The 25,695-nt window shown below is 48.1% G+C and overlaps 1 protein-coding gene and 1 pseudogene across 2 annotated transcripts; one reads left to right on the top strand and one right to left on the bottom strand.

Moving 5' to 3' along the window:
- Positions 1 to 308: 308 nt before the first annotated feature.
- LOC140609239 (ATP synthase F(0) complex subunit C2, mitochondrial pseudogene) lies at positions 309 to 901 on the top strand (annotated as a pseudogene).
- A 1,326-nt stretch (positions 902 to 2,227) lies between these two features.
- Positions 2,228 to 25,452, bottom strand: SMO (smoothened, frizzled class receptor). 2 transcript variants are annotated; one of them, XM_072784524.1, is made up of 13 exons: positions 25,107 to 25,235; positions 10,904 to 11,020; positions 10,076 to 10,281; positions 9,116 to 9,325; positions 8,692 to 8,864; positions 8,131 to 8,350; positions 7,910 to 8,033; positions 6,720 to 6,812; positions 6,182 to 6,290; positions 5,151 to 5,336; positions 4,573 to 4,721; positions 3,959 to 4,093; positions 2,228 to 3,736 (listed from the first exon to the last, which is right to left on the bottom strand). In XM_072784524.1, exons 3-13 carry the CDS (start codon positions 10,220 to 10,222, stop codon positions 3,303 to 3,305), a joined length of 1,980 nt encoding a protein of 659 aa, XP_072640625.1. In that variant the 5' UTR covers positions 10,223 to 10,281; positions 10,904 to 11,020; positions 25,107 to 25,235; the 3' UTR covers positions 2,228 to 3,302. The 2 variants fall into 2 exon arrangements, with proteins under 2 accessions (XP_072640625.1, XP_072640624.1); XM_072784523.1 differs by lacking the exon at positions 10,904 to 11,020 and having other exon boundaries at positions 25,107 to 25,452.
- Positions 25,453 to 25,695: the final 243 nt, after the last annotated feature.

Below are 25,695 nucleotides of genomic sequence, written 5' to 3'. Positions count from 1 at the left end.
ACAGACTCTCTGTCAGCCTCCACCACCAGAGGCAGAAAGGTAACATTTCTGAGCTTTTAAAGCCCACAGTCAACTCCCTCTACATCCCATTTCTCATTCTTTACCTGAATATTCCCATTAAATAAAGCAGGGATGGAGGGAATGTCCACACAGATGAAAAGAAAGAAAATCGTTGACATTTTCCCTTATTTCCGAAAAGATCATTAGACAACACTGATACATTTTACTGTTTTGAATACTCTTGTTGAGCTCTCGGTCGTCTCCGCTCTGGGAGCAGCTCTCCTGCTACAGCCCCTCATCCCCTGAAAATGTAGGCCTGTGCAAAGTTCGTCTCCACCCCCTTCTTGGTCCGGAGCACCTCTCAGCTGTTGAGCCGATCACTGTCTGCAGTGGTGCTAAAACCACCAGAGACACTGACAGATCAGAGCCTCAGCAGCTTGACAGCCCCACATCCCCTGACCTCACTTATTCCTAGCCGCAGCTTCCAAACCAGCGCCATTTCAAGGGACATTGACACGGCAGCCAAGTTCATTGGGGCTGGGGCTGCCACTGTAGGGGTGGCTGGCTCTGGGGCTGGAATTGGGACTGTGTTTGGGAGCCTCATCATTGGTTATGCCAGGAATCCCTCTCTGAAGCAACAGCTCTTCTCCTACGCCATTCTGGGCTTTGCCCTCTCGGAGGCCATGGGGCTTTTTTGCCTGATGGTGGCCTTTCTCATCCTCTTCGCCATGTGAAGGAGTCGTCTCCACCTCCCATAGGTCTTTCTCCCATGTCTTGTCTGCCCTGTATGCCCTGTATGTTCCTTTTCCTATACCTCCCCAGGCAGCCTGGGGAAAGTGGTTGGCTCAGGGTTTGACAGAGGAAAGACAAATAAATACTGTATTAATAAGAAAAAAAAAAAGAATACTCTTGTTGATAAAGGTTAAGAAGTAGCTACATTCCTACTGAGCGAAGCACTAAGGGCAAGAATGAATGAGGGAAGCAAGCACTAAGGGGTACAGGGAGGCCAGAGAGAACACAGCATGGGAAATCTGGATGAGAAGAAAAATCCAGAGTCAGAGCTGAGACTTGGTAGTTAGGATGACCCTGGGTCCAGGCTCTGTCACTTATGAGCTGTGAGGTTGTGCATAAGTCATTTTGCTTTGCTGAACGTATTTCTTCAAAAAACTTCTGATGCCTCTGCATTAAGCAAGAAGCAGTCAAATATGGTGGCCAAGAGCATGCTCTGGAGCCAGATGCCCTGACGGAATCCCAGCATTACCACTTACTGTGTGGCCTTGGCTGAACGATCAAACCTCTCTGTGCTTCACAGATCCGTGGTGAGATTCAGTGAATCAATGCATGTGAAGTGCTTAGAGAAGAGCCTAACGAGCATTCGATGAGTTAGCTATAATCATTTGTGTCTAAAGTACCATATGACCAGATCAGTATGTAAGCACCCTCTCCCCTTCCCCTGGAATCTGACTCTAGGCAAAATGCTTATGCCTCTGTCACATAAACAAGCCTGGCCAGTACTCCACAATACCTTCCCAGTCTGGGGGCATCACCCTCTTTCCTCCACAGAGCCTTTCCACGTGATCCTGAGTCCTTGGAACCCACTTCCTAATCTCCTACTGATACTGGAGGAAGTGGAGCTAACAGGCTTCCCTCCGAGGAGTCTGAATTCCTTCCATCACCCAGGGGAGGAAGCTGTGGATCAGAAAGCATTGGTCCTACCGACATCCCTTTTAGGAGGAAGAGCACCGGAGGTGGGGCTCAAGGATTGCCACAGGAGCCATGCTCATCTATCCTAGCAGGGTGTAGTGACACTTCCGATGGTCACTCCAGGGGCAAGCTGCATGTTCTTGCTCAGTCAGCTTATAGTCAGTGCACAGAGAGGCAGCTGTGGCCACAGAAGAATTTTTGTCCATATGGAGCCTACTGGCTGGGAAGGACAGCCAGTGCACTAAGCTGACGTCAGCCTAAGATCTGTCAGTCCTGACCTCAATAGCACCAAGCTGTTGGCCTTTCAGAATAGCCTGAGGAGGAAGTGGGAGACGAATGAGATAAGGACCAAGCAAACAGGTCAAGGCCAGGGCCTATGGATATTACTTTATTTTTTTAAGTAATCTCTATGCCCAACATGGGACTTAAACTCTTGGCCCCCCAATGAAGGGTCGCATGCTCTACTGCCTGAGCCAGGCAGGTGCCCCTCCCAAGGGCCTGTGGAAAAGAAGCACACCGAGAGTTTATACAAAAACCTTTTATTTACTGTTTGTATTTCTTCTCCCCAATCTGGAACCCAGCTAGCTCCTAAGGCTTCCTGCTGCCTGGTTCTTGAAATTGGGGCCTGGGGGAGATAGTTAGGGGTTATGAGAGGTGGGGATCTCCTCACCCACCAGTTGCAGAAGTTGAAGGAAGCTTTCCTGCCTGGCTGAAGCTCCAGCAGCCTCCCAGGGCAGCCCCTCAAGTCAGAGGATCCATTCCCCCACAGGAAGGATGAGAGGAAGAGAGAACACGTGTCTCTCAGGGGCCCAAACGCTCCCTATCACTTGCTGCTTCTACACCAGGCCAGGCTCCATAGCTGAACCAATCTCTCACCTGGAGATGGAGCCCAGCACCAAGGGGAGGGGTAGGGGTGGGATGGAACATGCCTCTGTTTTGGGTTCTACTCAACAAACAGGAAACAGGAAGAGGTTGGCCTGGAGTGGGAAAGGGGAAAGAGGGCACAGGAGCACACAGGAGGGGTTACTGGCCTGGGGTCGGGCCAACTGGACACCTGTGGAGAGAGGTTAGAGCCCCTATGGGAACTGGCACTTCCAGCTCCACAACCACTGGGAAGAGAGAGAAGGGAGCCCTGTACCCATCTAGACAAAGGGCTAATGACACAATAAACACATTTGGTCTGAAAGTGCCAGGAAAGGGCAGCCAGTGCTATCTGCCAGGCCTGGGCCTGGCTGCCTCATTGGCTACCACAGCTCACTCTGGGTACTGTCACCCTTGCCTCCACCATCACTGCCCCCGCTCAAGCTCTGCATAGCCCGTGACTCTGCTGCAGGTGGATACTGCCAGCCAGACTCCAGCTGGCGGGGCAGAAACAAGGACCCCGAGCTCCAGGGCCCTTCCCTGGATGAGGCCTACCCGTGGAGATGTCAGGCCCTTTCCCACAGTCCCGCTGCCATGAGCCAGACAGAGAGAGCTCTCCTGGGAGGGCACTGCACACTCAGGTTCTCCGGAAGACAGGGGAAGCACTCTCAGGGAGGATGAAGAACCTCAGAATGGTATTTGCTCCTCTTTCCTATCCCAGGTCCCGTTGTCCAGGCTCAGAAGTCTGAATCTGCATCCATGAGCTCTGCCTCCATCAGGTTGGTGCGGGAGTGAATGGGCCCCAGCCCCTGCCGGCAGCCCTGAGTCCAGGCCGTGGGAACTGGGGCGCTGGGCAGAAATGGATCCTGCAGGGGACTGGGCTCTGGGCAGAAAGGGTTGGAGACCAGGGTCCAAGCTCTCTGTCGGCAGGATTCCCCAGCTCCCCAGGCACCTGCGGCAACCAAGCACTTCTGCCGCGGCAGCTGAGGCAGTCGAGGAACAGCGCTGGCTGCAGGGGCAGGGGCAGGGTGGTGAAGTTCAGGGGGTGGTGCCAGTGGGCACACCTCCTTCTTCCTCTTCCTCCGCTTCTTCTTCCGGCCCAGACGCTTCTCCAGTTCTGGGGAGATCTCTGCCTCAACCAGCCACAGGTTGGCTTTTTCCTCTGGGGGCACTGATGGCAGGAGAGAGAACTTGAGTTTGGGATGCTGGCTCTGTCCACGCCACCCGTTCTCTCCTCGCACCCCTACTTTTGAGCTCTGGGACACAACTGTAGGTCTCTAGTGCTTCAGCCCCACACTCTAGACCCCCCAAGGCCTTTCCTTCCTCCTCCTGTCCCAAGAACCCCCAGCCTCCATGCCCCCCACCTTTCTACAGAAGCCTGACCCCCTTGTACCTGGAGTTGCCACAGGGGTGACAGACACATCCTGAGGCAGTATGGCTCCTCTCCGAGCCACCATCTTGGTGACATGTTGGGCCCAGGCAGAAGACACATCAGCAGAGGGCTCGTTGAGGTCAAAGGCCAAACCCGCTGTGGGGATGAAAAGAAAGGCTAAGGAATCATGACTGCCCAATTCTTGGATGACGGCTCCTCCCTCACTTAGCACATCTACCTTCCCCAGCAGCTCCCTCACCGTCCCCTGAGCCCAGAAGGCCCACCCAGGGTAATCATAGTGAGCTACCCAGTCCTGGTCTGAAGAGTAGGGCCTTGCTAGAGGTCTGAAAGCCAGTTCCTGGAACTGGAGAGGACAGAAGGAGGGAGAGGGAGATGAGTCCTTTTGAGACCAAAGTATCAGCAAGCAGACCCAGGGACAGAAACAATGCAGAGGAGCCAGGGATGGAAGGGGTCTGGAGAGAGTTGAGTGTGTGAGGAGAGGCCGGGGGCGAGGGTGGGGGTTATTCCTCCCAGCCTTCCAGACAGTCCACGTGTCCACACCAGCCTAGTGAGATGGGGCCCAGGTACTGTGGGTGCTGAGTGGCTCCCGTGGAGGAAAGGGGCCTGAAGCTCACCCACAGGCCCATCGTGGGAGACAGTGTGCATGCTAAAGGACAGTTCCTGGCCTGGGTTCTGCAGCAGCTCACGCCGCTTGGAGAAGGCCTTGGCGATCATTTTGCTCTTCTTGATGCGTTTGGGCTCATCATCACTCTGCCCAGTCAACCTGAGAGCAGAAGAGGTGGGGGAGGGGAGTGAAGGAGCAGCCACTTCCATCCAATCTTGTGAAAGACCAGTGACGACGCCATTCCCTCCACGACTTTGAGGAGTAGAGACCTCTGCAAAGAAGTGGGCCTAGAATTTGGGGCTCCTGTATGCTCAGTACTCAAATCACTCAAATCAGTCTACTCTTCTAAGAGACGCTGGCAGCAGCTGGCTCAGCACTTGATTGGTCCTCCCAAGGGCAGGAGGTGTCACCAGGGGGCAGTGGTGAGCCACAGAGGAGGCAGCTTTAGGCATCTCAGCGCAGACTCTTAGAAAACTAGCCTACCCAAGAGTGCTGGGAGATCGTGGAGCCCACAACACCTATTGGTTGGGACATCAAGCTTGAGAAATGAAGGGCATAAGGTCAGATCCAGCTGGCTGCTGATCCCACCTGCACCAGGTGCGCCTCCAGATGAGCAGCGTGGCCTTAGTCCAGACCCAGGTGCTCATGGCAATGCCGGTTCCAAACATGGCAAACAGGTTGATCTTCTCCACCAGGAGGCTAGGGCGATTCTTGATTTCACAGTCAGGGATGGGCTTCTTGGTGGGCAGCCCGATGGTCACATTGGCCTGGCACCTATGGCGGGGGGCGGGTAGCAGACAGGTGAGGCTTTCTGGGTCTCTTGGGTGGGGACCCAAATAATCAACCCAAAGACTTTAGAAAGCGCTAAGCCCCCACAGCAATGATTCACAACCCCGGGTGCTCAGTAGAGTCATTTGGGACATTAGAGTTACTTTTAATAACTACTAATGTCTAGGTCACACCCCAGACAATGAAATCAAATCTCTGTGGGAGGACCAGGCATTAGTGTGGTTTAAAGCTTCCTAGACTGGAAGCTGAAGCCATTAAGGAAGAGCCTGAGGCAGTCAGGACATGGACTGGTGTCCATTTTAATGAGCACTGTAACTGCTATTCCTGCCATCAGCAAGTGTGGCTCTTCTTTCAGCGGGTGAGCTGCCTTACTCTCAGATTCATCCTCGTGGTGACACAAAAAAGCACAGACAAAGCTAGCAAGTATTAACAGGTTGTTAATCTATCATAGAGAGGTAACTGCTTCTGTGCAGGGCTCTATAATAAGCTCTGTAAAGAGTACGTTGAGAATTAGAGTGACTTCTATGGCCAACACAGAGTCGTCAGAGAAGCCCAAACACGAGAGAGCTTACCAGTTACAAACACACCAGCCCGACAGTGGCTCATGCAGAGAGGAGGGCAGAGTGGAGCTAGGGTAGGAGAGCTGCTTGCCGTGTTTGCAAATTACAGAGCAAAGGACATCTCAGGCACCCAGAGCACGATGGGCAGTTTCACCTGCCATCGGAGGAGGACACCTGGCAGAGCCTTGCTGAACGGTAAAAGGGCTATCTCTGCAGTCCTGGCTCCAGCTCCTATGGCTGCTGCCCCCAAGCCCCAGGCCCTGTACTCACAGCACATAGTCCCGGAAGCTACGCTCCCACTCAGCCTGGTTGAAGAAGTCGTAGAAATGGCAGCTGAAGGTGATGAGCACAAAGCCAAAGGCCAGGAAGCCAAAAATGCCTGTGGAGGGCCAGGGTGGGACAGAGCATTACCAATCCCAGGTGTGGAAGCAGCAGTAGGGACAAGGTATTTGCCCCAGTTAGGCCTGAAACATAGCTGAGTCTGGAGTAAATCCATGCTAGGCTCAGTTTGCTGTATTCTCCAAAATAAGGCCCGAAGGGCACTTGAGACAACTGTGGCACAGTGGGCATGGGAAAGTAGTCTTGGCATGAATTTGAATTTTTCTCCAAGAAGGTGCCCTTTTGAGCTGGTACCACCATCACCACACACACACACACACACACAAAGCCTTGTCCTGACCCCATGGCTGCTAACTTGTGCCACTGACACTACTCTTCTAAGACCCTATCCTGCAGGTCCCATGGCCCCAGGAGGGTACAGTGGTGGGCTGGCCAGTACCTCAGGCCAAAGGCCTTGCGATCCACTCACCCAGGCGCAGCATGGTCTCATTGATCTTGCTGGCAGCCTTCTCACTCAGCAACCCAGGATGGTTGCTCTTGATGGAAAACAGAGTCATGACTCCTGAACAGAAGAGAGACCTCAGACATTAGTAGGGTGAGGCCACCCTCCCGGGAGGGATGGGTATGACAGGGAGTCCCCAGTCTGATTACTCCTATGCTTTAAAGCTTGAGGAACTGGAGACACTTGAGAAATGGAGCATAGTTGGTGGCAGATGTGCTGTGTACTGGAAAGACTGGGGCAGAGCCCAGACAGAAGGCGCCTTGGTCCTGGCCCCAGCTACCCCTAAATGAGGCAGCCAGGTCAAAGCTGTGCTGATGGAAAAGGCATAAAGAGATGCAAGAACAGTGCTATCCAATAGATATTATCATTTCAACATGTACTCCATATAACAAACTATTAATGAGGTAGTTTACTTTCTTTGGGCTCTGTATTGCAATACAATTTTATACTGATGACACATCTCAGTCTGGAGTCGTTTCAACACATGTGGCTAGAGGCTACCGTACAGGACAGCAAAGATACAAAACATAAATCAGAGGCCCGGAGACTCTGCCAAAAAGAGGTGGGCTGAACAGAAGGCTGACGGCACAGGGGGAGGAAACTGAAGTTTACAAAGAGAATGCAACAAAAATGAGCTAAGAAGACACGGAGGCTTACTGTGGAGGTGGTGGCTCCAGACGGGAAATCAGGGAACAACGAATCTGTGCGTGTTGTGGAAACTTGTGGGTGGAAAGCAGATGAGGAGCCAAGTTCCAAGAGATGGGGGGCATATATAAATTCAGGGTGCACACACACACAACTGAAGGCCCGAGCTGGCTGCTGTGGACAGGCCAGTTTATTCACCGTATGAGTGCAGCTGGCCAAGGGCTGAGCCGGGGCTCGGGCTCTGCTCAACAGGCTGTGAGCTGTGGCTCAAGGCTCTGGAGAAAGGGCCTGCATTTCTCTGGCCGGCACAGAGGTGCTGCCCCACACCAGGTGCCATGACACTGTTTCTGCTGAAAGTAGGCACCTTCCACTTACCAGCAAGACCCTGTGGGAGCTGACTGAGGTCCTGCTGCAAAGGCAGCAGAAGCTGGCAGCTTCTAGCTCCCACTTACACAGAGCAGGCGCATGGCGCATTTTGTGGCCCAACTGGTGCTGGCCTGGTGCTCACTCACCTCGGATGAGGAAGTAACCTCCCACAATGAGCACCAGGCCAATGGGGGCCAGCACGAAGCCAGCACGGTATCGGTAGTTCTTGTAGCCAACAAAACAAATGCCGCTCACGGAGTCCCCATCCACCTGCGGTGGGAAGAAGGTGGGAGGGAGGGACAGAGTTGGTCACTGGCCCCCTTACCCAAGCCCGCTCCAGTCCCCAGGCCCCCACCAGTCACCATACCTGGGCCACAGCAAGAATTGCCACAGTAAGGACAAAGGGGAGTGACCACGTTAGCAGGTGGAAGTAGGAGGTCTTGCCAGAGAGAGGCTGGTAGGTGGTGCCCAGGGCTTTGAAGGAGGTGTGCCAGGCATAGGTGAGGACCACAAACCAGACGACACCAGCCATCAGGGCGTAGTACACGATGACAAAGATGATGACGCAGGACAGGGTCTCATTGGAGCTGTGCAGACATGTGAAGGGTCACCTGGGGAGGTCATTCTGTACTCCCTTTATCAGCTCTCTCCACCTTGTCCCCAGACCCTTGGCTTCTAAGGTCTGGAGGTTCCCTAGGAGTCAGGGCTTAGGTACAAGACTCAGGTCAGATTTGAAGAGTGTGTGAAGGATGCCCCTTGGAGTAAATGCAAACATTCACGGCCCTAATGCTGCAAACTTTGGGCACGACAGGCAGAGCTGAATCCTACGCTCAAATGTCGGTTTCAATCCCCACCTGTATCTTTTGTGGGAAACACACATTTCAACTTTCTACCCCTCCCCTCATTTCGGGGTCCCCAAGACACCTACGTGGGCTCCCCAAGTCTCATGGTGCCATCTGCACGGCAGACAATCTCCCGGCGAGCGCCGTCCATAAACTGGGCCAACCAGCCAATGCTCCCCACAAAAAAACACGCGTTGACGTAGAAGAGAATGACAGCAGGGTAGCGATTTGAATTCCGCCAGTCGGCCACAAATGTGGCCTAGAAAAGAGAAGTGGGGTCCATTCTATGAGGTTTGGGTGATTCTGCTGCCATAGATACCCTAGTCTGAACCCTAAACCCCTCTTATCCAGACCCTGTCCCAGGGACCCCACCAGGTCTTCCCCTCCTCACCTCCCTCTGCCCCAATAGCTGGGCCAAGTGACAATCTACTTCCTTCCCACTTTCTAGGCTGCACGTTCTAGGCCCCCTTTCCCCTGACCCTTCCGCCCGCAGGCCTGCCATCGGCTGACCAGGGTGAAGAGTGTGCAGAGGCCTGTGACTGCCCCGAAGGCCGCGATGTAGCTGTGCATGTCCTGGTGCTCGGCTTCCGTGAACAGCGGGTTCTGGCACTGGATCCCACATCCCTCCACGTCCTCATACCAACTCTTGGGGTTGTCGGTCCGGACCAAGGGAGCCTCGCACTGGCCCGAACTGTTAAACTTGATGTTCTGCACCTCATTCTGGCACAAGGGAAGGGAAGAGGGCAGTGCAAAAGGGAGCAGGAGGCCCAGGGGCACCCTTGGTTTAATACGAGGCAGAGGGGTAGCATGGCAGAGTGCCAAGAGCCCAGGCTGGAGACAACCTTCCAGCGTTTGAATCCCAGCCCTACCACTCAATGACAAATTATATCAATAGCCTGGGGTGAATTATTCGACCTCTCTGTTATCTCACTTTCCCCAACACTAGGATAGCAGCTCCTACTTCACTGTGTGGTTTAAAGGTTACATGAATAAATAGATGTAAACTGTTCCTATAGCATTTGGCAGGTAGTAAATAGTAATAACTAGCATGATTACTAATATTATTGCTGTTATTATTATTATTACTACTTGTGAGCTCTCCTTTACCACCAGAATGAGATCACACCTGTCTTGGTATCTCTAGTTGTTTTATGTGTGTGTGCCTTGATTCTCTAAATACACCATAAACTGCTTGGCCAATGAGTTCCTGTCGTCCATGACTCCCGAAACTCCCCAACACCTGGTAGAGTAGATGCTCAAAAAATATTTGTTGAACAGCTGCCTTTTATAAATAAACAGATAATCCCCAATAGACTGGCCCAGTCAGTGAGTGTCAGTTTGGTTTTGTGGCTCATTGACCCCATGGCTGCAGATTTAGGTCTCCTAGGAGAGAAGCCTGTGGGGCTGCCCTGCTCCTGCCTCCTGTTGGACCCTGCCCTATGCCCAGGGCTTGCCCCTCAAAGCACTCACCGGGCAGCCCTCGGGGAAGTGGTCAGGGGTGCAGCGCAGGAAGTCAGGCCAGCCGCGCTCCCTCTCCACGATGGCGCAGGGGCCTCGGGTAGCCTGGCAGAGGGTGCGGCTAGGCAGCTCCACCCGGTCATTCTCGCACTTGGGCATGTACACAGCACAGAGCAGGGGCTGGATCACTGCCCAGCAGCGGGGGGCATTCCGGAGGCCTGGGGGGAGGCAACAGTGTGGGCACATTGCAGTGAAACCCCTCCTCATGCTGACTCAGTCACAGTCATTCCCAGGCCTAAGGCAAGTCTCTGCCACAATGCCAGGGCTGTCAGGCGCAGGGTTTCTCAACAGGGCATTTGGGCAGGATGAGTCTTCTCTAGGACTGTCCGCTAGAGTGTAGGGCTTTTAGCATCCCTAGACTCTTTCCACTAAGTGCCAAGAGAACCCCTAAATGCTCCCCTTTGCCCTACTCCAGAGTTGGTGACTGGAAGAGGGTCTGAAGGGGAGCTTCTGGGATGCTGGTAATGCTCTAATTCTTGATCTGGCTGCAGTTACATGTATGTGTTCACCTTGTGAAAAGCAAGCCTGTGATCCATACACTTTTCTGTATGTATTTGTGATTCCAGTTTTTTAAAAAAAACAGCCCCCATTTCCAAATGCCCTGCTGAGAACCCCAGGTCGACTTGCCTTTTACCTTGTCGGGGCATTCTTAAAACCTTTCAGAGGTCTCTTCTAGGGTAAAGGGAGGTTGTGGGACACCACCCCGCCCCCATCACAAAGCCCATGCACCAGAACCAGATGTTGCCCTTTGCCCAGACCCAGGATCCTTGACCCTCTTACCAAGCTGAAGTGAAACAGAGTACAGGGAGGAGCTTTAGAAGAAGTAGTCAGGGGAGCCAGGTACTCCAAAGCCAGAGGAGGAAACAGGAAATCAGATGGAGAGAAACAGAGGAGGTTCTGTCCAGTGCAGAAGGAGGAAACATGTTGTCAGCAAGACAGAAAGAGATGGAGATCTCCCAGCACCCCTGCCCCAACCCAGGGCCTCTACCCTGCTGCCCCAGTGGCTGGGCCCCCATTGTCACTCCCGAGTCATCCCTGCTTCGGAACACTTGTTCACCCAAGAAGTTGTCTTAGGAGAAGCTTCTGAGGGATGGCCTGGGTGGCTCAGTGGTTGAGCGTCTGCCTTTGGCTCAGGGCATGATCCCGGGGTCCTGGGATCGAGTCCCACATTAGGCTCCCTGTGGGGAGCCTGCATCTCCCTCTGCCTGTGTCTCTGCCTCTGTGTGTGTGTGGTGTGTATGTCTCTCATGAATAAATAAATAAAATCTTAAAAAAAAAAAAAAAAAGGAGAAGGTTCTGAGGATGTGAGACCAAACTGGGTGACTGCCACATTACCAAGCTACAGTGGTAGGGGCAGATACTTGTTCTTTTTTTGGGAAAGAGGCAATACAGTAGAATGATATGGGTCATGGGCATTACAATTAACCTCCCCGGGTTCAAACCTAGGCTCTACCATTTCCTGGCTGTTTGATCTCGGGCAGATTACCTTATGGCTAGCCTCAGTTTCTTCATCTGTGAAATTCGGATAATAGATTTACCCCGTGGAAATGTTGTGAAGAGTTAGATAATGCATTGAATGTGGTTAGCATGGTATCTGTCAGACAACAGGCACTCGGGAAATATTAGGTGTTATTACTCATCTGAAATCTCTGACCACTCACAGCTCCCATACCACAAAGCCTATTCCGGGGCACAGAGCAAGTTCCTGTCAAGAAGCAATGTTCTCGGGCAACTGTCCCCAGACCTGACCAAATCAAAATCATCTGGGGACCTCTATCATTCTAGATGGAGAAAACCCCTCTTAAGAGTTCTGACCAAGTGGGTCCAGGTGGAGAACACAGCAGTGGTTGCCAGGGGGCAGGTAGGAGGATAATTTGCACACAAGGGAACAGCATGAGAGAATATTTGGGTCTGAAGGGATTGTCACTATCTTGAGTGTAGCGGCTGGTTACATAACTATGTGTTTGTCTAAATTCATAGAATTGGGGCAGCCCCAGTGGCGCAGCGGTTTAGCGCCACCTGCAGCCCAGGCGTGATCCTGGAGACCCAGGATCGAGTCCCACGTCAGGCTCTCTGCATAGAGCCTGCTTCTCCCTCTGCCTGTGTCTCTGACTCTCTCTCTCTCTGTCTCTATGAATAAATAAATAAATAATATTTTAAAAAATAAACTCATAGAATTGTACAACAAAGAATAAAGTGAATGTTACTGGATGTTTACTGAACAATATATTTAAAATGGAGGAAGCTTACTAGAGTAAAATTTATTCCAAAGGAGCAGCAAGCAGTTGATTAATAAAAATATTAGTTTTCTGGATTTTGTGATATTTGCAATAATCAACTTCTAAAGATGTGGAATTTTGTTTTTTCTTTTCTCAATTTATTTTTTATATTATTTATTTATTTATTTGACAGAGAGAGAGAGCAGAAGCAGGCAGAGGGAGAAGGAGAAGCAGACTCCCTGCAGCACTCTATCCCAGGACCCCAGGATCATGATCTGAGCCAAAGGCAGAGACTTAACCAACTAAGCCACCCAGGTGCTTTTTTCTCATTTTAAATATTGTTTTGTACCTTAAAAATAAACTCCCCAAGGAAAAGACAGATTATTAAAGAAATCTTAAAAGACAACTGAGGAACTATCTAGGGAAAAAAATGGATTCTTACTCCATTTCTTACATAAAAATAAATTCCAGAGGAATCAAAATAACTACATGAGTTTTAAAAATTAAGGTACCAGAAGAAAAGATGGGAAATGGTTTTTAAAATCTTGAAGTAGAGATGGCTTTTTGAAGTATGACACAAAACTCAGAAGCTACAAAATAAAAGATTTTAAAAGACTTCAGGAAAATAGATAAGTAGAGTAAAATACAAGATCATAAGAAAAGCAATACACTTAAGAAAAAAATATATATATATTTTAAAGATTTTATTTACTCATGAGAGACTCATAAGAGAGAGAGAAAGAGAGGCAGAGACACAGGCAGACACAGGGTCATGCCCTAGGCTGAAACCAGCGCTAAACCGCTGAGCCACCCCAGCTGCCCGAGAAAATATATTTCTGATACATATCACAGGTAAGGAGCTAATTTCCTTATGTACATGAATCTCTTCCACATCAATAAGAAATTCATAATCCAATAGAAAAATGGGCAAAAGACAAAGTTCAAATACAAATGACCTTTAAACACATAAAGAGACATTCAATCTCATTCTTTTTTTTAAAGATTTTATTTATTCATTTTAGAGAGAGAGAGTGCAAGTTGGAGGAGGGGCAGAGGGGGAGAGAGAGAGAGTGTGTGTGTATGTGTGTGTGGGCGGGCATCCCACAACCCTGATATCACGACCTGAGTTGAAACCAAGAGTCAGACCATGAGTCCAAAGCTCAACCAACTCAGCTACCCCAGGTACCCGTTAACATCACTCTTAATAAACTAAATGTGAAATAAAACTATAATGAGATAAATTTTTCAACTTTCAAAGTGATAAAGATCAAAATAATTGAAAACGCTGTGTTGACAAGAATGTGGGTGAAACTGGCACTTATATATAATTTTAGTAAGAACCGACATTAGTAAACACTTGTGGAAACTGGCATTATCAAAATTTTATACTAGCGATCCCACTTCACATGTTTACAAAGATAATACATAAAATTATTCATTGCAGAACTGTAACAGCAAAAGAGGAGAAACTGCAGAATGCATAGCCATCAATAGGAGACCAGCCACATAAGTAAGATACCATATATCAATATAATACAACACTACGCAAGGTTGAACCACTTGCATTGAAATTGAACTACCTCCAGTGCATCTTGTTAAATGGATAGTTGAGTGAGAACAGCCCGAAGAGCAGACTACTACTTGTTGTAGGAGGAAAAAGACTAAGGATGCATCTACATTTATACATATGTTGGCTATCTCTAAAAGGACACACAAAAACCAGTACTAGTGGTTGCCTCTAGGAAGGGGAAATGGGTGGCTGGAAGCAGAAGTGGAGGGGTTTAACTTTTGTTACTTTTGAATTTTGTACAGCTCGTATATACTACCTATTTTTTAGAAGTAATTAAGCTTAAAAATATAAATATGTCAACCATAGAGTTGGGGGAAGCTCTCTAGAGAAGAGAAGGGGACAGAACTGTAGACAGGAAGAAAGGGGGACAGCCTGGATGGCTCAGCGGTTTAGCGCCTGCCTTTGGCCCAGGGCCTGATCCTGGAGACCCAGGATTGAGTCGAGTCCCACATCGGGCTCCCTGTATGGAGCCCGCTTCTTCCTCTGCCTGTGTCTCTGCCTCTGTCTCTCACAAACAAATAAAATTTTAAAAAATAAAAATAAAATAAAATTTTTAAAAAAGGAAGAAAGGGACATCAATTTTATCCATTGTTTTATTTCTTTCATTTTATTAAAAACATGAAACAGAAAAAATAAAGACACAGATGTTCTATTAATCTTGGCATTTTTTTATATTCATAGACTTCTTAAATATTTGCCACAATTTAAGCTTTAAAAATGACTTTTTGTGTGGTTCTGATGATCAGATGGTTGAAAACCATTGTTCTGAGATTGGCTTAACATTAGGAAATTCAATCAATGCAATTTACCACGCTAACAGATTAAAGAAGAAAAAAGATCATATGATCATATCAGTAGATGCAGAAGTAGTCTATAGAGTCCAACATGATAAAGAATAGGCAAATTAGGAATAAAAGAACACTTTTTTTTAAAGATTTTATTTATTCATGAGAGACACAAAGAGAGAGGCAGAGATATAGACAGAGGGAGAAGCAGGCTCCCTACAGTGAGCCCGGTGTGGGACTGGATCCCAGGACCCCGGGATCACACCCTGGGCTGAAGGCAGATGTTCAATGACTGAGCCACCCAGGTGCCCCAAAAGAACACTTTCTTAATCTGATAAAAGAAACCTATGCCAAACATCATAGTAATGGTGAAAGATGGGAACATTTTATTTATTTAGTTAGTTTTGTAAAGATTTTATTTATTTATTTATTCATGAGAGACAGAGAGAGAGGCAGAGGGAGAAGCAGGCTCTATGCAGGGAGCCCGATGCGGGACTTGATCCCGACCCCAGGATCACGCCCTGGGCTGAAGGCAGACACTCAATGGCTGAGCCACCCAGGCATCACAGATGGGAAAACTTTAGAATACAGATATGAAGTCAGAGATAAGGAATGCTGCTACTTTTATCACTTGTATTAAACAATGAGCTGGACATCTTAAGTAGTGCATTAAGCCAATAAAGATTAAAAGGCACGCGGCTTGAAAAGAGAGACACAAAACTCATTATTTACAAATGAGATGGCTATGTGTATAGGATAAATTTAGCTAGTTTACTGGGTTCAAAATCAATTGTATTTCTATATGCCAGCAACAAACAAAATGAAATATTAAAGGAACTATTTAGAATAGTATTTTAAAAACCAAGTACCTAGGGGAATCCCTGGGTGGCTCAGCGGTTGAGGGCCTGCCCCGTACATACTACCTATTTTTTAGAAGTAATTAAGCTTAAAAATATAAATATGTCAACCATAGAGTTGGGGGAAGCTCTCTAGAGAAGAGAAGGGGACAGAACTGTAGACAGGAAGAAAGGGGGACAGCCTGGATGGCTCAGCGGTTGAGGGCCTGCCTTCGGCCCAGGGCATGATCCTGGAGACCCAGGATCAAGTCCCACATCGGGCTCCCTGCATGGAGCCTGGTTCTCCTTCTGCCTGTGTCTCTGCCTCTCTCTGTGTCTCTCATGAATAAAAAAATAAAAATCTTAGAAAAAAAAAAAAGGGAAACTTCTGGCCTTCTAATGATGAAGAGTCACAATTTATTTTTATTTTTTTTTAAGAGTCACAATTTAAAAAAAAAATGAAAAAAGATCTAAATAGAAATATATAATGAAATGATTGGAAGACTAAGTATTGTAAAGATGTCTTTTGTCCAAATTAGTCTGTATACTCAATGTAACCCCCATCAAAATTACCAATAATTATTTTTTAAATTAATTTATTTATTTATTCATGAGAGACAGAGAAAGGCAGAGACATATGCAGAAGGAGAAGCAGGCTTCCCACAGGGAGCCTGGTGTGGGACTCAATCCCAGAATCTCGGGATCATGCCCTGAGCCAAAGGCAGATGCTCAACCACTGAGCCACCCCGGTGCTCCCAAATATTTTTATATTAAAACACAAAGGGTCAAGAATAGTCCAGACTCTATTAAATACTGCTGTACCATAAATACTATAAGCATTATAAGAATGGTAGAGGGGATGCCTGGGTGGCTCAGCGGTTGACCACCTGCCTTCGGCTCAGGGCCTGACCCTGGAGACCCAGGATCGAGTCCCGCGTCGGGCTTCCTGCTTGGAGCTTCTCCCTCTGCCTGTGTTTCTGCCTCTCTCTCTCCCTCATGAATAAATAAATAAAATCTTTGGAAAAAAAAAAAAAGAATGGTAGAGGTTCTTGGCTTGGAACTCAAAAAGGATTCTTAGAATTTAGGAGCCCGTGAACTTGAATGAGAAAAAAATTACATCAAATAGAAATTTAGCCCTTCCTTCAATTATGGGTGTAAGCCACATACTATGTTATCAGTATTGTGTTTTTGTCATGAATGGAAATTAGATATTTTTATTATAGATATCTCAAAATATTGTTACTGTTCATCTCCACCTTGATATTATGGTGGTTATTAAACACATAGTACATCTTACTCAGTTTATTAGTAAAGAAGCACATATATGTTAGATCACAAAATTGTTTTAATATGTTTGATAATTATATTTCAATAGAAATCATTTCCTTTGTAATCCTATATGCTCCTTTTTAATCCTATGTGTTTTACCTTATAAATTTAAAAATATGATACTGAGAAAGGGCACAGAGGTTTTATCAGACTGCCAAAGAGGTTCATAGCTCAAAGAAGGTGAAGAACCATGCCATAAAGATATGATAATTAAGATGGCACATATTGGCAAAGGATAGACAAAATAGAACTATGGAACAGAATAAAGATCCCAGAAACAAATAGATATTTGAACATTTGATTTATGGCAGAAGACTGGAGAAGGGATATTCTTTTTAACAAATAATGTTGAGGGCGCCTGGGAGGCTCAGTGGTTGAGCATCTGCCTTTGGCTCAGGGCATGATCCTGGGGTCCTGGGACCGAGTCCCCAGGCTTCCTGCAGGGAGCCTGCTTCTCTCTCTGCCTATGTCTCTGCCTCTCTCTCTATGTCTCTGCCCGCCCCCCTCTGTCGCTCAAGAATAAATAAATAAAACCTAAAAAAAACAAAAACAAAAAACAAATTATGTTGAAACTAAATGAAATATAAATGAAACTAGTAAATTGTATGTCTAAATTGAAAGGAAAATCTAAAAAAGTTTTGAGAAGATAACATGAGAATAAGTTCATGACTTTATGTTATGAAAGGACATTTTAAAAAGATTTATTTATTTATTTGCAAGACAGAGTGTGAGCAAGAGTGGGGGTGGGGAGAGGAAGAGGGAGAGAGAGAGAAGGAAAGCATACTCTCTGCTGAGCAGGGAGCCCCCTGCAAGGAGATCTCAGGATCCTGAGATCATGACCTGAGCCAAAACCAAGACTAGGATGCTTAACTGACTGAGGCACCCAGGTACTCCATGAAAGGACGTTTTTTTTTTTTTAAAGGTTTTATTTGTTTATTCATGAGAGACATAGAGAGAGAGAGAGAGAGTCAGAGACACAGGCAGAGGGAGAAGCAGGCTCCATGCAGGGAGCCTGACGTGGGACTCAATCCCAGGTCTCCAGGATCACGCCCTGGGCTGAAGGCAGTGCTAAACCGCTGAGCCACCCGGGCTACCCAATGAAAGGACTTTTTAAAAGAAGACAATAAGTACTAATCAGAAAAAGCTTTATCAATGACTATCTTTTTTTTTTTTAATCAATGACTATCTTAAAGCTCAGAACTTCTGTTAACAGATGACACAAAGAAAATTAAAAGGCAAGGCACAGAAAATATTTTCAACTCATACAACCAATGAAGAATTCCTGTCCAGCATAAAGAAAGAACTCTTAGAAATCTTAGGAGAATGACAGCCCTATAGAAAAATGGGCCAAAGATGCGAACAGACACTTCATAAAAGAAATCCAAATAGCCAATAAACATTTGAAATGGTACTTAACCCCATTAGTTATCAGGGAAATGCAAATTAAAACCACAAATAAAAAGGGAAAAGGCTGACACCACCAATAATCAAGAATCATGTGGAGTGATGGTGACTCTTCTACAAGATAAGTGGGGAATCTAAGGTGGTATAACCACTTTGGAAAACTGTTTCGTATTACCCAGTAAAGCTGAAGGCAGAGACGGCTGAGTGTCTCAGTGGTTGAGTGTCTGCCTTTGGCTCAGGTTGTGATCCTGGGGTCCTGGGATTGAGTCCCACATCAGGCTCCCTGTGGGGAGCCTACTTCTCCCTCTGCCTAGGTCTCTGCTTCTCTCTGTGTATCTCTCATGAATAAATAAATAAAATCTTAAAAAAAAAAAAAAAAAGCTGGGGTTTCCTGGGTGGCTCAGGGGTTTAGCGCCTGCCTTTGGCCCAGGGCGTGATCCTGGAGTCCTAGGATCAAGTCCCACATCTGGCTTCCTGCATGGAGCCTGCTTCTCCCTCTGCCTGTGTCTCTGCCTCACTCTCTCTCTCTGTGTCTCTCATGAATAAATAAAATCTTAAAAAAAAAAAAAAAGAAGCTGAACATATGCATAACATACTGTTTGGTGATCCCATTCCTCTAAGTAGGTACCTAGGGAAATTTGACCCAGGTGCACCAGGATATACATAGAAGAATACTCACAGCAATGGTATTCACAGTGGCCAAAAACTGAGGACAGCTTAAATGTTTAACAACAACAAGACAGATTAGTAAATTGTGATATATTCTACAATGGAATACTGTGTGACAATAAAAAAAAAAAAAGAGCTGCAATAACATGGATGAATCTTACAAAAGAAATAACAAAAGAAGCCAGACACAAAAGACATAAAAGAATACACATATCGTGATTTGTATAAAGCTCAAAAACATTCAAAACCTAAATATCCTGATTAGGGATTCCAAAACTAGATGATAAAGCTATAGAAGAAAAAGGAAATGATAATCAAAAATATTAGGGTAGTGGGTACTTCTAGAAGAGAAGGGAGGGAAATATGATTGAAAAAGACAAAGGAGGGATCCCATGATCTAGTTCTTGACTCAGGTGTCACTTTATAATTATTTGGTTTTGTTTTTGTTTTAAGATTTTATTTATTTATTCATGAAAGACAGAGAGAGAGAGAGAGAGAGGCAGAGACACAGGCAGAGGGAGAAGCAGGCTCCACGCAGGGAGCCCGACGTGGGACTCGATCCTAGATCTCCAGGCTCATGCCCTGGGCTGCAGGCGGCACCAAACTGCTGCACCACCGGGGCTGCCCAATTATTTGTTATTTAATACCTTTGTTTTATGCAATTTCTGTATGCATGCGGCATAGCACAATTAAAATTAAAAATCTTGTGGTACCTGCCTGGCTGAGTCGAGGATCGTGCAACTCTTGATCTTGGGGTTGTGGGTTCAAGCCCCATGTTGGGTGTAGAGATTACTTAAAAATAAAATCTTTTTTTTTTTTTAAGATTTTATTTATTTATTCATGAGAGACACAGAGAGGCAGGGACACAGGCAGAGAGAGAAGCAGGCTCCCTGCGGGGAGCCCGATGCAGGACTTGATCCCAGGTCCTCAAGATCACAATCTGAGCCAAAGGCAGATGCTCAACCACTGAGCCACCCAGGTGCCCCAAAAATAAAATCTTTAAAAATAAATTAATTAAAAAGTCAAAAATCTAAAGCAAAAATGAAAACTTGGGCCCGTAGATGCTTTCTTCTATTTTCATACTTTCCATATATATATATATGGAAAGTATGAATATATATATATATCTTAACTGATTCTCATCATCATCAGCCAGGTTTGGGAACAGCTCTAGGGGAATTCTTTCTGATCTGCCCCTGCAAACAACCCACCACCATCACCAGCATCCTTCCTCTCATTGCTCAACCAGATGTCGGAGAGGAAAAGAGAAATTCCTCTCAGCTTCTCCAGCTCTTTTCTACTGGCAGCCTCCGGCTGGGTGACAAGGCCACACATCACTATGCACACACAGAGCACAGCAATGGTCTAAGAGGCTACGTGCTGGTTGTCAGGGACTTATTTCCCTCACCAGCCGCAGGTCTCTGCTTTCTCGGCCCATTTACCAAACCAGATTTGGCCCAAGGTGGACTGTGGCCTGGATATTATGTTTGTCTGGTCAGCTTGGAATGCCTAAGAAGACACATGTCAAGCTATCCTGGGGGAAAGATGCTGAGTGCCTGAACAGGCCCAAGTCCAGAGGGTTAAAAGATACAGGAGGACCTGAGTTCTATACAGATCTAGAAACCAGTCCAACCTGAGCTAGCAACTTCCTCACTCAGTGGCATACTTCCAAAGGCTCAGCAGTCAAGGATGAGGAAACACAGAGTGACCACTCTCTTCAGCAACTCCTATTCCAAATCTGCTGGTAATCTCCACATAGATGTCCATTGAGCATCTCTAATTCACACGCCTAACTGAATCCATGCTTTCTTCCTCCTTTTTTTTAAGATTTTATTTATTTATTTATTTTTATTTAAAAAAAAAAGATTTTATTTATTTATTCATGACAGACACAGAGAGAGAGAGGGAGAGGCAGAGACACAGGCAGAGGGAGAAGCAGGCTCCATGCAGGGGGTCCAACATAGGACTCGATCCCGGGTCTCCAGGATCACACCTTAGGTTGAAGGCGGTGCTAAACTGCTGGGCCACTGGGGCTGCCCAGATTTTATTTATTTATGAATGAGACACACAGAGAGAGAGGCAGAGACACAGGCAGAGGGAGAAGCAGCCTCCATGCAGGGAGCCTGATGTGGGACTCGATCCTGGGACTCCGGGATCACACCCTAAGCTGAAGGCCGACGCTTAACTGCTGAGCCACCCAGGTGTCCCCATGCTTTCTTCCTAAACCTTTTCCTCCTCCAGCATTCCCAGCTTAGTGAAAGGGAATGATACCACCTTCTCTGCAAGCCTGAATCCTAGGTCCTCCTGCTCACTCATGCCTTGCATCCAACTCATTGGCAAGTCTTACTGGTTCTAACTTGGATTTCTGGCACCTGTCCACTTCCTCCAGCCTATCACCTGATCATCTCTCACCTGGACCTCCACCTCCATCATATCTCACCTAGACTACTTCAATCATTCCCTAAGCAAGCAACCAGGCTCCAGGCCATTCCTCCTCCCATGGCTTCTTCACACAATACTCAAAGAGATCTTTCTAAAATGCAAATATGATTACATCTCTCCCTTGCTCAAATGCTTTCAGTGGCTCCTTATTATCTTCTGGATAACATCCAAACTTCTTAATACGAGGTAGGAATTCCTTTACTCTCTAACACTCTAGGTCTTATCTCTTATAATTCTATCCCTCACATGCTTTGATCCAGCTCAGCTAAAATTCTTGCACTCTTCTTTAAAAGTACCAAGTCCTCTCACCTCCTCACCTTTGAGGCTGTCTCCTCTTCCTATTCCTTCCCATTCAACCTTTCCTTGGCTCAGCTAATTCCTGCTTATTTCTCAGGTCATAGGTGAAAGGTCAGTTCCTCTGGGGAGGGTCTCCCTTGCTCCCCAAAGTCTTTTGTGTTCCTTCAGCACCCTACCCTGTCACAATACCTCTTACGGGAACTGCTAAAGCTGTCTGTGGTCTTCCCTTGATGGCAGGGATCATGTCTGTATTCCTTGTCTTTATATGTCCCAGAACCTGATCCAGGATGACATGTAGCAAGCACCCAATGCCTAATTTATTTATTTATTTTTTTAATTTTATTTATTTATGATAGTCACAGAGAGAGAGAGAGAGAGAGGCAGAGACACAGGCAGAGGGAGAAACAGGCTCCACGCACCGGGAGCCCGACGTGGGATTCGATCCCGGGTCTCCAGGATCGCGCCCTGGGCCAAAGGCAGGCGCTAAACCGCTGCGCCATCCAGGGATCCCCACCCAATGCCTAATTTAACGACTGAGCAGATGGCTGGGTACTCAGAACTCCGAGGCTTTAAAAAAACAAACAAACAAACAAACAAAGAACAAGTGTCTACCTTCAAAAGTTTACAGATGAAGACCACTTAGATCATCTTCATCCTTCACCCACGAAAACACCTCCAAGAGCCAGGTGAAACTGACCATTTAGACATGGTCAAATCAAGACCACTCACTCAGGACTGGACAAATCACTTGCCAGAGGCTGCCAGCCAAAGGCCTGTCTGTGATTCTTACTCTTGACTCTGATTCATTGTACCCACCACTGACCCAGCTTGCACCACCACCTGCTTCTGGTCCCACTGCCCAGGATACCCAGCAGAAAGAACAACCAGAAAACACATGTGACTGAGCTAAGGGATGATGGCAGCAGAAAAAAATTCAAAGTGAACTAAAGACCTGGGCTCCAGGGTGGCACGCCTGCAGGACCCTGTCCCCCAGAAGCACAGCTAGTAAGGATCGAAAGCGCCCAGCTAGCAGATGGTTCTAACTCCTAAACTTTCCTGCCAAAACCACTTTTGCCTACTCAGCAGCTGCTCTCAGGAGTATGGACTGGAAAGAGATCCATACCCTTCCTCCTTGATTTGATGGCAAGTACAAAAGGACTGCAGCATCACACATGCATTTAACTTAGAAGAATTCAGCCATGGGCCCCTGCAAAATAAATAAGGAGAGAGGGACATCTGGGTGGCTCAGCGGTTGAGCATCTCTGCCTTCGGCCCAGGGCATGATCCTGGGGTCTCGGGATCAAGTCCTACATCAGGCTCCTTGCATGGAGCCTGCTTCTCTCTCTGCCTATGTCTTTGCCTCTCTCTTTCTCTGGGTCTCTCATGAATACATGAATACAATCTTTTAAAAAAATAAGGAGAGAGAGATGTGTGGCGGGGGGCAGGGGTATGAATTGCTCTCAGTGTGAGCAACTCAGAACTGGGTGAGCGTCTAGTGCTGAGAAATTTGATTTTCCATACAACTGGCTCCTAAACGCAAGGCTTCTTTTTGCTCTTTTGCTCAGAGACCTGTTTATACCTTTTTTTGCATTCCTTTTTTTTTTTTTAATTTTTATTTATTTATGATAGTCACAGAGAGAGAGAGAGGCAGAGACACAGGCAGAGGGAGAAGCAGGCTCCCTGCACCGGGAGCCTGATGTGGGATTCGATCCCGGGTCTCCAGGATCGCGCCCTGGGCCAAAGGCAGGCGCCAAACCGCTGCGCCACCCAGGGATCCCTGCATTCCTTTTTTATTCTTTCAGTCTTTTGTTCGTTTGCATTTATGGAACTTTATTTTTCTAGATTTTATTTATTCATGAGAGACACAGAGACATAGGCAAAGGGAGAAGCAGAGCCCCCCAAGTGCCCCAGCATTTATGTAACTTTAAAGACTAAAATGATATCTTCTAGGTATGTCCCTTCTTATATACTATACATTACTATATGTTACACATTTATATAAACACACTATCATAAAAAGAGTATCTATGCAAAATGACATAGACTTCACGTTATGGTAATTTATGGATTTTTCAAAGCCACTGTTGATGACACACGATTTCTGCCTACCTGCTGACTTTACAACCTGATACCCACTAAGGATATAGCTCTACCACAGGTACCATCTTCCAAGTCCCTCCTCTGGCATCTGCCAGAGAGTGATACCAGGCCAGGAATGATATGGCTTTGTCCAACATCCAGCAATGACTCTAAGAACTCTAGTGGACAAGTTGACAATGACAGGCCTGCAGCCTACATACACTTCCTCCTTCAGGATCATCACTAGCCCCCAGGGCAGAACCAAGATGGATGTAGGGCACCCAAGGCTTGTCAAAAGAAGTTGCCAAGCTGGCTCCTGACTTTTGATTTTCTTTTGCAAGGACAGTTTTGGAATCACGCAGACTAGAAGCAAGCGATGACAAGACCAGTCAGTTCTCTTCCCCGAGTCCCTTCAGGCCCCCAATCCAGAAGAGTGACAAGTAGCGAGAGAATCCACTCCCCACTGCTAAGGAAGGATTTGTTTGGGTTCAGTCTGCAGTTTTTCAGGCCTGGCCATAATCCTATCCTGAGGTGAGGGCTCTGGGATTTCAAACCACTGAGAAAGTACCCACAGACTCTCAACATCATAGACTTAAGTGTCCTTCTGCAGCTCTGACCAGCCTGAGGACCCAAACTTCCAAAGAATATACAAATAATCCTTAGAATAGTCTCATTCCGTCACAACCTCAGACAAGGATTAGAGTCCCCATTTTTCAGATGAGGAAACAGTGAAATCTCCTGCGAGAAAGCAAGACGAGATCACTGGACTTCCTGTCTCCCAAAACAAGATTTCTGGACATTTCTGGCTAACTTTTAATTACTCAACAGCAGGGGGTTTCGTATCCGTCACAAATTTCACTCAATTCTTACCCACCCCCCTCCCTCAATGCCTAAATCTTCTCCGGGATCTTTACTTTTTTCCTCTCCAACTCGACTTGCCGGTTGGCTTCTTTTCCAAGATCTAAACACCTCCTTGAATCCCCAAGGACCCCGCTTCCAGAGCAGTACTTAGGTGGAGCAGCCCCATTTCTTAAAAAACGTCCTTCCCCGAGGCTCTGAACCCCCTCCTCATGGGCCCCTCATTCCTCCCATTCTCTGCGCACCCACCCCGCTCAGGCCTTTTGTGACCGGCTCCCTCCACTGCCTCGCCCCCCCCCCCCCCCGAGGGTCCCATCCCGCGTACGGCAGGCACCCAGAGCTGCAGACTGCGTTCCTCCAACTCTCCCGGGTGCAGCTCCCGCCCTCGCCACAGCTCAGGCCCGAGCCTGTTCTTTGCAGGAGTCCCGCATCCCACCCCCGTAGCCCCGGCCCCGGCCCCGGCCCCGGCTCCGGCTCCGGCTCCCGCGCGCTTACCCGACCAGAGCACCAGCTTGCCGTGCGCTTCTTCCTGGGAGTCCGAGTCCCCGGCCAGCAGCGTGGAGGTGGCCCCGTAGGGCAGCGCCGAGCCCAGGCACACGTTGTAGCGCAGCGGCTCGCAGGGGGCTGCGCGGCCGCAGTGGCTCAGCAGCGGCGGAGGGCCCGTCGCGGCCGCGCTCCTTCTCGCGCTCCCGCCCGCGCTCCGCGGCCCAGGCCCAGTCGCGTTCCCGCTCAAGGCCGCCCCCCGGCCCGGGCCCCCCAGCAGCAGCAGCAGCAGCCCCAGGAGCAGGATCTCCGGCCCCCGTGCGAGGCGGGCAGCGGCCATGGCCAAACCCGCCAACTCAGCAGAAGCCCCGGCGTCCCCGCCCGCTCCCCGGAGCCCCCCGGCCGCACGCGCAACGCTTGGGGCCGCGGAGGTGGCTCAGGCGACCTGCGCGCCCCGCGGGTCCGGGCCCGGGCCCCCTCGGACGCTCCGCGCGCCGCGGGCCCTCGGCGCCCAACTTCGCAAACTTTGGACCCGGGGGCCCATGTTGGGCGGCGGAGGCCCCGGCCGGGATGCACCCCTCTCTACTCTTCCTCCTGGCAA

This window comes from Canis lupus, chromosome 18 (assembly GCF_048164855.1).
Source record: "Canis lupus baileyi chromosome 18, mCanLup2.hap1, whole genome shotgun sequence".
Lineage (NCBI taxonomy): Eukaryota > Metazoa > Chordata > Mammalia > Carnivora > Canidae > Canis > Canis lupus.
This window is presented reverse-complemented; position numbering and strand designations above follow the sequence as displayed.

Coding starts and splice junctions, on each gene's coding strand:
- SMO (XM_072784523.1), bottom strand. CDS start 25,434: ATGGCCGCTGCCCGCCTCGCACGGGGGCCGGAGATCCTGCTCCTGGGG. Junction 9,326..10,075: donor ACTTCCCCGAGGGCTGCCCG/GTGAGTGCTTTG, acceptor CCCTTGTGCCAG/AATGAGGTGCAGAACATCAA. Junction 4,094..4,572: donor CTCCCACGATGGGCCTGTGG/GTGAGCTTCAGG, acceptor TCATCCCCACAG/CGGGTTTGGCCTTTGACCTC.